At 29.6% G+C, this 11,504-nt stretch overlaps 1 protein-coding gene across 2 annotated transcripts; it reads left to right on the top strand.

Moving 5' to 3' along the window:
* The first annotated feature begins 732 nt into the window (after nt 1–732).
* On the top strand, nt 733–7,002 carry LOC124938004 (transmembrane 9 superfamily member 3-like). 2 transcript variants are annotated; one of them, XM_047478358.1, is made up of 8 exons: nt 733–1,017; nt 2,567–2,607; nt 2,714–3,299; nt 3,384–3,521; nt 4,033–4,189; nt 5,155–5,639; nt 6,336–6,603; nt 6,692–7,002. In XM_047478358.1, exons 1-7 carry the CDS (start codon nt 878–880, stop codon nt 6,553–6,555), a joined length of 1,767 nt encoding a protein of 588 aa, XP_047334314.1. In that variant the 5' UTR covers nt 733–877; the 3' UTR covers nt 6,556–6,603; nt 6,692–7,002. The 2 variants fall into 2 exon arrangements, with proteins under 2 accessions (XP_047334314.1, XP_047334313.1); XM_047478357.1 differs by having other exon boundaries at nt 6,682–7,002.
* The last annotated feature ends 4,502 nt before the right edge of the window (nt 7,003–11,504 follow it).

The following is an 11,504-nucleotide window of genomic DNA, read 5'->3' as shown; positions in this document are numbered from 1 at the left end:
TTTGCATCTTGGCTTCTCAATCTTTATCGGACCATCAATAATAACATACCACATGTCGTAATCGAGAGCTGTCAAATGCGCTTGCATTCTCAACTTCCAGTGATCGTAGTTTTCCCTTGAGAACATAGGAACCTTGTTGATGACAACCATAAACATGATTTAGAAGTCTGATGATGTTTGAGAATAAAAAATAAGGCTCTGATATCACTTGTTAGCATCGGTATTAATAATAAAGACTAGGGTCTGACTACAGTTAACAGCTTTCAAGCTTTCAAACTTTCAATTCGATTTTAACTCATTTAGAAGTTAAAACCTGCATCAACATTTAACAACATTTATCAATTCAAATTCAAATTCAAATTCAAATTCAACTTCAACTTCAACTTCATTCCCAATTTTTAAGTATTTCCAAACATTAATTATTTTAATAAAAAAATATATATTATGACACTCACCTTTGAAGCAATTATGAATTTTTGAAAATGTAGATAAGTAAGGTTAATTATTTGAATTGGGCTACCCAATTTTGTTTAGTCTAAATTCTTTGAAATATTGTACCAAAAAGTTTAATTGCCTAATTTGTAGTTGACATATATATTTTTTAATTTATATAAGATATATATATATTATGTTATTATTATTGTTTCCTACCAAATTATCAGTGGCCGGTCATGTCTCAACTGGTTTAGTTTACACGCACTAAAAATAATAATAATAATAATCATCGTGCCGACACCTCTTTCTCACCTATCCATGGCCATGGCTCAGAGATCTTAAACTGTATCAAAGTCCTCCAACCCCATCTCTCTCTTTCTGTCCAAAATTCTTCATCTTTCTTCTGCCCACGTTCACCTCATCAGAGGGAGAAAGGCCATCGATGATGCGACTGTTCTCCGTGGCGGTGCTCTTCTTGAGCATTGCGTTTCAGGTGAGATCTGATGCATCTGATCACAAGTACGAACGTGGAGACGCCGTCCCTCTCTATGCAAACAAGGTCGGCCCTTTCCACAACCCCAGGTACAGATCCTGAATTGCGTGCTTATATTCGTCTTTTGCACCTTACCATTCCATAGCTGGTAGATCTTGTTACTTGAGGATCCATAAAGGGATCAGATTTAATTCTGATATTCATTTGATTGGTCATCATTTCGCCCGCATTATATATATTTGAATATTCGACCAGATTACTTTGATTGAGAAGGAATGCTATACTGACATATAAAGAATCCATGCCTGCGCATTGTTAAGAAGGCATGCAATTTATCTTCCTTTGTGAATTGTGATAACAATTTGATTAAGTAGAGAATGTAACATGCATGCAGAAAGAAAGGTGGTTCAGACTCATATTATATCAATGAACTATCTAAGATCCATCTTATCAATAAAACTGCATTAAACAAAAGGATCATGTTGACAGTAGAAATGGTTACAGCCAATATGAGAATCATGAAGAGGGTTAAAGGGAAAACTAAACATTAAACCAGTCTTCACCTCCTCCCATGATCCATCTTATTAAATGATAATTATTTTGGGGTGTTTATATTCTGCACATATTGTCACTGGGGTTTGATCTACTTAGTGTAGTGTTACTTGGTCAGTGATGAAGATGGCAGTAAGCTTGTATTAGCAGATCTAGAAAGTTATTGTTAATGATGTAACCTTCAAGCATAAGTTGGAGCAAGTTCTCAAATTGGCATGCTATATGGTTTATTTGCATATAATGAGCTATGAATGGCTGTTTTGTTATAAAAAAAAAAACACTTTGAACATGATCCAAAAGAATCTATATTTTTGTTTTGTTTGTCAAAAGTCACAATAATGTAGTAAATAATTTGATCATGATGTAGAAAATAATTTGTGTACCAAATGAATCCACAAAAACTACACCTGTTCATGATCCAAAATATAATTTGATCATGATCGAAAATATCTAATACCAATAAAAAAAAAAGTCACTTCCAATTTTAACTTAGATGATTTTTGGATTGTGGTCGTGATTGTGAAAAACAATAGTTTTCAAATAGGCTAACTCTACACTCATGACCCTAGTTTATGCTCTTTGATGTTTTGGCAACTTATTGGAGATTGGCTCATGTTTACATTCCAATTCTAGTTTTTGCTTATCTTGATTTTGTTATCAGTAAAGTCAGATAAGTTATAATAACTTTTCTTATAGAGCTTTTGTTTGAGATGCTCTGTTGGATATCATTTTCTCTGTAAGTTTGGCTGTGCTTTTTTCTTTATTAAATAAAAGCATATGCCTTTACCCAAAAAGAGTATATTCAAGACACGAATATTAGGAACAACAAAATCAATAATTGTCATCCATTTGCTAGTTAATGGAACAAGTGGAGGTCTGAAGATTAACCGGTAGAGAAAGGGAGCCACTTTGTTCTTCTAACAGTTCTTTTACCAAAGTTTGATCAGGATTGGTTTAGTTAAAAGTAATGTCCTTGATATTAAGGAAGAACATATTTGATTTCCCTCATAAAACTTGTGTGGGATGTAATGGTGCTATGCTTTCTTTTGTTCATGTATTGATAAACTATTTTTGTTTCAATTTCAGCGAAACATATCGCTACTTCGATCTCCCATTCTGTTCTCCAGGTCTGGTGATTTATTTCTCTTATATATTTTGTTTTGCTTAAGATCAATATTGATGTTGTGTGGGAGGGGAATTTCTGACTCATTTATTGCTTCTTATATATTTCAGGAGCTGTGAAAGATAAGAAAGAAGCTCTTGGTGAAGTGCTGAATGGAGATCGTCTTGTCACTGCACCTTATAAACTGGACTTTTTAGTTGAGAGGGACTCTGAAAGTGTCTGCCAGAAGAAGCTGACTGCAGATGAAGTTGCTAAGTTTAGGAGTGCTGTTATAAAGGACTACTATTTTCAGATGTATTATGATGACTTGCCAATTTGGGGTTTCTTGGGGAAAGTAGACAAGGAGGGGAAAGCTGATCCTAGTGAATACAAGTATTACCTATTTAAGCATCTTCATTTCGAGATCTTTCACAATAAGGACCGTGTCATTGAGATCAATGTACGAACCGATCCTAATGCTCTTGTGGATCTGACTGAGGACAAGGAAGTTGATGTAGAATTTATGTATAGTATTAAATGGAAGGAAACAAACACGCCATATGACAAGAGAATGGACAAGTATTCACAGTCGTCTTCCTTGCCACATCACTTGGAAATTCATTGGTTCTCGATAATCAATTCATGTGTAACTGTTTTACTCTTAACCGGTTTTCTTGCCACAATTCTCATGCGAGTTCTAAAGAATGATTTTATCAAGTAAGTAATTCATTCCTTGTGTTCCCAAATACTAGAATCGTAAAAACCACTTTGATGTTTTTGGTTTTAATATGGTATTAATAGGTATGCTGATGATGAAGAGGCAGCTGATGATCAAGAAGAAACTGGATGGAAATATATACATGGGGATGTTTTCAGGTTTCCAAAATGGAAGTCCTTGTTTGCTTCAGCCATAGGTTCAGGCACACAGTTATTTACACTGTAAGTATACAATCATTGGTGTTCATTCACAATTATATGATCAAATGTGTAAAATTAAGGATGCCTTTTGACAAAACTGGAGATTAGGTACTGAATGTTGAAAACTGAATTTTAAGTGTAGAACTACTTGGGTCTTTGAAAAATATATGTTAAATAAATCAAACAAGGATAACTGAGTATTAAGTAGTTGACAAGTTGACATGTAAATTGGTTTTATAAAATGTGGAACTAATGTCGAAAAAGTACTTAAGACTATTTTAATTTCATAGTGGCGTAATTTGATTAATTTTTCAAGGTTTAAAGTTGTCCTTTGTGTGCCCATGTTAAGTCATTCATAACTTACCGAATTAAACCTGATTTCTTAGGTTGATTTGAACTAAAGCTAAATAATTAAGGGGTTTTAAATAACAGTTATCATATGAACTTAATTCAAATAAGCGCTTAGTTATTTTGATTGAGTGATAAGTTGTGTTATCAAACATTGCCTAACTTGTTATACTTCTGTTTCCAGAACAATTTTTATATTCATTCTTTCTCTTGTTGGAGTCTTTTATCCATACAACCGTGGAGCTCTTTTCACCGCATTGGTTGTTATATATGCGCTTACATCAGGCATTGCTGGCTATACTGCAGCTTCATTCTATGGTCAGCTAGAAGGAACAAATTGGGTATGTTATATATTTAGAATTAATAATTAATCATATGAAGGTTGTCATTTATACCTGGTGATTCACAAATTTAATATGAGCTCTTCACGTCTTCTTGTCCCCAACCTTTTCAATTTGAAAGACCCTTATTCAGTTCAAGTCTTAGCAATCTCAGGATTACTATATGGATTAAACAACTGAAAGTAGTTCAACTCAGGGATTATGAGTTCCAATTAAGAACAATATTAGTCCTTACATTTGAGGCTACTCAATAGTTTATGCAAATCCAATTAGTGGTATGCCAACTAGAACTATAAACTTGTAAAAGTTTTCTTAAACATGAGTCCATAAAATGAGTAAAGAACATGAGTTGAGCATACAAATGAAATTATTTTCATTTAAAACTTAACATCTATGATTCATCAGATCTCTCTTGATTAGCATAAAAATATTTGATTATCAGTAGATAAGAAAAAATATATAATCTGAGGGTAGCTAAATATTGATGTGAATGGTGAGCCTATTTGTTATCACATTTTATGATCTCAATGATGTCAACATTGTGTATGAGGAACCAAATTTAATAACATTTATCAATTCAAACTCAGTTTGTTACAGTAGAAACTATTGGTGCTTCCTGTATTTTAATGGAAAGCTCAGAAAGGAATTAGATGCTCATTTGAGGGTGCAGAATCTGATGACACCATAAAACAGGATTGCTTTGAGAGACATAAATTTTACCTTTCTGTTTTTAGAAAACGCACAATAATTTTCCATCTCTTCTTTCCTTTACATGAATCATACAATTGGATTAGAGTTCTTGCTTCACTAAATATGGTTATGCACCATTCATTGTTTGGGGTGTAGTAAATAACTTGATTTGACTTGTTGGTTTTCTATGCCCGTTATTCCATTTGTATTTGGCAATTGCAATCGAACTTATATTTGAGAAAACGGGCTCATTGAAACTCACTGACACTTGACAGGTTAGAAATCTGCTGCTGACAGGAGCCTTGTTCTGCGGGCCTCTATTCGTAACATTCTGTTTCCTTAATACTGTGGCAATTGCCTACAGTGCCACTGCAGCTTTACCATTCGGTACCATTGTGGTGATTTTCCTTATATGGACTCTTGTAACTTCCCCATTGCTTGTATTGGGTGGGATAGCTGGAAAGAATAGCAAGGCCGAATTTCAGGCTCCTGTTCGAACCACAAAATATCCAAGAGAAATCCCACCTTTACCATGGTACCGTAGTACTATTCCTCAAATGGCGATGGCCGGGTTCTTGCCTTTCAGTGCAATTTACATTGAGCTTTATTACATATTCGCAAGTGTTTGGGGTCATCGAATCTACACCATATACAGCATTTTATTCATAGTCTTCATTATTCTTCTGATCGTTACTGCCTTCATTACTGTGGCATTGACTTATTTCCAGCTAGCTGCCGAAGATCATGAATGGTGGTGGAGGTATGTATTCTTTTGTGTCTTTGTTTGGGAGGAAAATTATGCTTTTGTTTGTGTGTCCAATGGAATGAGACACAATGATATTGACCTTGAGGAGGCCATCTTTTTTTCCCTTGAGGAGGCTAGTAGAGCATTCCCTCTTAAGATTAGACCATAGATTATTCTCTTGTAAGGGCTAGCACAACATCCCACCTTGACTCCTAAACTTCATTCAAGGTGCTTTTAGTAGGAATCAAATTTGAGACCTCACCTCTCAAGTTCAAAATCTTTTTCACTTGAGCGGATCTACCCTGATGGGGATCTCACCAATCTTTTGATCTCCTTATATATTACTTATTTAGAAGAATAAAAAGTAATAAAATTTAGCCAAGAAGTCTTTTTTTTCGTGGGTGGGCAACTGGGCATCCCATCCATCTTTTGATCTCTTTTATATTACATTTTTTTGAAAGAAAAAGACAATTGTTTTCTTGAACGTTAAAGTATCATGATTGAAAAATAGAATTCGGAGACACAAATTCAGAAAAATATTGGCGATGTCTCATCTAGATCCAAATTCAGATCTAGGAACAAAAAAAAATTCAATGGGGCATTGCGATCCTTAATAAACAAAATGCCATCAAATCTCCCCCTCCCTGCTCAATATTTTTGTACATGTTAAAAGTTTATACATGTAATGATATGGGATGATTTTGGTTACAGATCATTCCTATGCGGCGGATCAACTGGTCTATTCATATACGGTTATTGCTTATACTACTACTATGCACGATCTGACATGTCTGGTTTCATGCAAACATCATTTTTCTTCGGCTACATGGCCTGCATATGTTATGGTTTCTTCCTCATGCTGGGGACTGTTGGTTTCCGAGCCGCATTGTTTTTGGTTCGTCACATATACCGTTCAATTAAGTGTGAATAATCATCTCTACTGGATCTGGTAACAATCCATTGATGAAAAATAGAAGAGGTATGTATATATATGTTTATTACTATTTCTCCAATATTAGCCCCAAAGAGAAGATTGTGATTTTTACGATGTTTTCAGTATACAACAGGATTTATTATTATTCAAGTCTTCAAGTGAAAAAAAGAACGAAAAGACTCTCAACTCTAGTGGTTCCTTCACAAGGAATGCGCCTACAGGTTTTGTTTGCAAATGGAGTTTGTTTTATGTTTTAACTACTACAGCAGAACAACTTCTTAATAATGGGTAGTATTACACATTATTAATTAGGTTAGATTTTCTATCTTGTTGTTTTCTTTTCCATGTAAACCTTTTCTTTTGTAGAACTTGTCCAAGAAACAAAAAACACAAACAGTTATGGATGTGTTACAGTTGTTCATCTGCTCTTCAGTTTTGATCTGTAGTTTATTTTCCTCAAAGAATAACCTTCTTATTTGTAATAAATAAAAAAATACAGATAAACCCGAGACAAACCCTAAACCAAATGACGATTTCAATCGATTCATTTAATTTGAAATGATGGATGAAACATAGTTGAATTTTAAGATAAAACACCTAATAAAAAAATTTGATGCATCAAACAAGCCAATAGTGTATTAGATGTATCATATGTTTTTTTTTTAACTAAATTTGATACTCTATCATGATATTATAACCTTTTACATTCTTAAATTTAAATTCAAATGGTGGGGAAATAAGGTCAAATTAATTAATTAATTAAACAAAATAAAATATGAAAATCAATTATAAAGATATATACTTTAAACTTTTAGTATGCAATAAAAAATAAATGTTTTAACCTTTCAGCATAATCTCTCAATTTTTATCTTTCGTAATATTATTATTATTACGTTTTTTTTATTTCTGAAAAGTTGATGGAGTCTTCTCGATTTCGAAAACTTACCAGTTCGATAATCTTAGTTAATGTATTATTATTTTTAATATAAATAAATTATTTTTAAAAAATATGTAATAAAAAATAATATATATTGAAATAAAATTTTCTATTGTAACAAAGATATATGACATGTTGGACCATTTTTATTGATTAATTTCTTTTAACTAAATAGGATGTGAAGGTCACCATTTCAAATTGGTTGGGTTATGGAGATTGTCTTTCTTTTCTTTTTCTAACATAATAGGATAGAATATTTGAAAAAGATATCATAATTAGGGTTGAGATACTTAATATTTTTATATAAAAATAGGTGTATAATTTAGTGGTAACAAATCAAAAGGTCACCAATTCAAACTGTTTAAACATTTTTATCGAATTTGTGTAATTTTCTTTAACGAAATAAGATGAAAAGGTCACCAATTCAATTTGTTGGGCTTTTTTTATTGAGTTTGGTAGAAATTTTAAAAAAGATATCACAATTAGAGATGAGAATATGAAATACTTATCCGTGTACTAACCAAATTCAAACCAGAATTACACTATATTTATGTAAGATACTTAATATTTTAACATAAAAATAATGTGTACAAATATAGGGTTCAAAATAATGTGTACAAATATAGGGTTCATAGCTCAATTGGTGAGTATTTTACTTCAAATCAAAAGATCCCCTATTTGGCCTTTTTTATTATGTTTTTAAAATTATTTTAACTAAAATAGTTTAGAACATTTGAAAAAGATAATCACAACTACAACTAGGGTGAGATTATCAAGAATTTATAGAAGCCCTAACCCAATTCAAACCTAAATTAGATTGTTTGTGTATGATACTTAATATTTTTTTATATAAAAATAAGGTGTATAATTTTGTGGTAGAGCATTTCACTATAAATAAAAAGTCATCAATTCAAATTGGATGGACCCTTTTTATCGAGTTTATTTAATTATTTTTAACGAAATAAGATTCAAAGGTCACCAATTCAAATCGATTGAACAATTTTTATCGAGTTTGTTTAATTTGTTTTAACAAAATATGGCAGAACATTTAAAAAAGATTATTACAATCAGGAGTGAACATATCAAGATTTTATAGAGTTCTAACCAATTTAAAGTCGAATTAAACTATTTATGTAAGGAGAAATAATTAGGGATAGAATTTTGGTGAAGGAATGACGTGACACAATTTGATTGCCTAAAAAAATCAAATAATTTTTCTTTTCTCTCTTTTATCCCACTTTTTCCTTTTTCCAACCAATAGATGTCCGTCATTCTCTCCCAAATTCCCTCCCCTATGCTCTTATGTAAGATAGTTAGTTTCTTAATAGAAAAATAATTTAACAGGGTTAGTGGTAGAGCATTTAACTCAGATCAATCACCAGTTCAAACCTAAATTATATTATTTATGTAAGATTCATCCCTATCATTTTTATATATTTATATATTTTATTATATTAAATAAATAAAAAAATTTAATTTTATAAATAAAATTATCTATTAAATAATAATTAATAATTAGTCTAATCATTATTATTTTAATTAATAATATTATATTTTATTAAATTAATACATATTTCAATATTTAATATATTTTAATAATTATTTTATAAAAATAATAATAATTTGTATTTTTAATTAAATAAATAAAGTTAAAAAAATATATTAAAAATTAATTAATTAATTATATTTAATAAAAAACCTTGATAATTAAATAAAATAAGTAAAATAAATAAAATAAGAAAGATAAATATATAAAAGTGATAGAGATAAATAAGTAATTTTAAAGTTAATTGTGGAGTGAAAGCGTGGTTGGAAATATGGAAAGGATCGGAAAAGACCTTCCCATTTTTTATATATAAAATAAAGATGTATAATTTAATGGTAGAGCTTTGACTACAAATAAAAAGTCACCAATTTAAACCGATTGAATATTTTTATTTACTTTGTTTAATTTTGTTTATAGTGAAATAGGATAAAGAAAATGTAAACATTTCAAATTGGTTTGGCCTTATTATAGATTCAGTCTATTTTTTATTTTTATTTTTATTTTTATATATAAAATAAGGTGTATAGTTAGAGTGGTAGAGTATTTGATTACAAATTAAGAGGTCACTAATTTAAATTGATTTGACTATTTTTTAATTATTTTTAACGAAATAAGATAAAAATGTCAACATTTCAGATTGGTTTGACCAGGGGCGGTGGGCTCCAGCCCCACCTAAATTAAAATATTAAAACAAAATATTTTATATATGTATTTAACAAATGACTCTTAGTCTAGTTAGCCTCATCTTTAATTTTAATATATTATTTTTATCTAAAAATTAATTCATAATTATTTTATTTTATACTAACAATATTTTCTAATATACAAATATTTATAATAATACATAAAATTTAATAAATATATAAATAAGATTTATTTATATAAATAACTTTAATTTATTATATTTTAAAATATAATTTTTATCTATAAATTAATTCATAATTATTTTATTTTATACTAACAATATTTTCTAATATACAAATATTTATAATAATCTATAAATTTTAATTAATATATAAATAAGATTTATTTATATAAATAAAATATAAAAAATTATATATAAAATAATGTAAATTATATAATAATATTATTTATTTTAAAATTATGATTATATAATAATTATACATTATTTTTTATTTATTTTAATATAATTAATAATACAAATTATTTAAAAGGGTAAAATATAAAAATTAAAATAATAATAGTGTTTTATATTTCTTAATTTTAAACTATTTAAAAAATTTATAAGAAAATATAAATTAATATTAATAAACAAGTTAAAATAATTACATTGGTTTGATTCAGTATTTAAATAAAGAATTTGATATCCCTACTCAAAAACCTAACAAATCTCTTAGAATTGATGTTGATGTAAGTTCTCTTAAACTTGATCTAGCATTACGTATTCCGATATGGAAATATTCTTTTAATAAAATGGATGAAATTAGACGAGCTTATATAAGATGTGGTCATATCAACCTATTAAGGATGAGTACCCGCCGACCAAATTTGGAAATCAAAATCGACGGTTCCAAAGTCATTGGTTTAAGAAATTTACTTGGTTAGAATACTCTCCTTTGAAAGATGTTTCTTTTTGTTTTCCATGTTTCTTGTTTGAACATAAACAACTCCAAAAACCTACATTTACAATAGATGAATTCAAATATTGAAAGCGAGTTAATGATTAGGATAGATGCTCTTTTGTTATGCATATAGGATGTAATATTTTACCAAATAATAGGACAGTTGAATATCTTGATAATCTAATGAATATCTTTGTCATATTGACAAAGTACTGAATGCATAGTATTCAGATGAAAAACAAAATAACAGATTACGGCTTACAACAACTATTGAAAACATTCGGTGGCTCACTTTGCAAACGTGTGCATTAAGAGGGCATGACGAGTCTCCATCTTTGAATAATCGTAGAAATTTTATTGAAAAAAAAGCGGAATATAGAAAGTTAAATCTAAGATGCAAGTTGGAGTCAGCCCCAGGTAATTTTTTATCCTGGCTCCGCCCCTGGGTTTGACTCTTATTATGAATTTTGAATTTTTTTTATTTTTTTTATAACAAAATAAGGTAGAACATTTGAAAAAGAGGATCGCAGATACTTATTTTTTTATATAAAAAAAAGTTGTATAATATAAAATAGTAGAACATTTGACTACAACTCAAAAGGTCATGAATTTAACTGAAAACGTTTTGAGTTGAAGCGGGATCATACTTAAAGTTATACTAGTTTCCTTAATTAAAATATTTTTTTTTGTCGAATATTTTTTTTATAAAACTATTATGTATTTAAATAAATAATTTTGAACTCTTAATTTATTTATTTTTCATGAGTTGGACCCTATTTGATATCCAGCCCAATGACTCTTGTAATCAAACAACCCCATAGTTCTTTAATTCTCAGCCCATCCGGTTCAAAACAAACAAAACAAACAAAAAAATCCCGAA

The sequence above is a fragment of the Impatiens glandulifera genome, chromosome 5 (genome assembly GCF_907164915.1).
Source record: "Impatiens glandulifera chromosome 5, dImpGla2.1, whole genome shotgun sequence".
Lineage (NCBI taxonomy): Eukaryota > Viridiplantae > Streptophyta > Magnoliopsida > Ericales > Balsaminaceae > Impatiens > Impatiens glandulifera.
The sequence above is the reverse complement of the archived record's forward strand: the minus strand, read 5'-3'. Positions and strand labels throughout refer to the sequence as shown.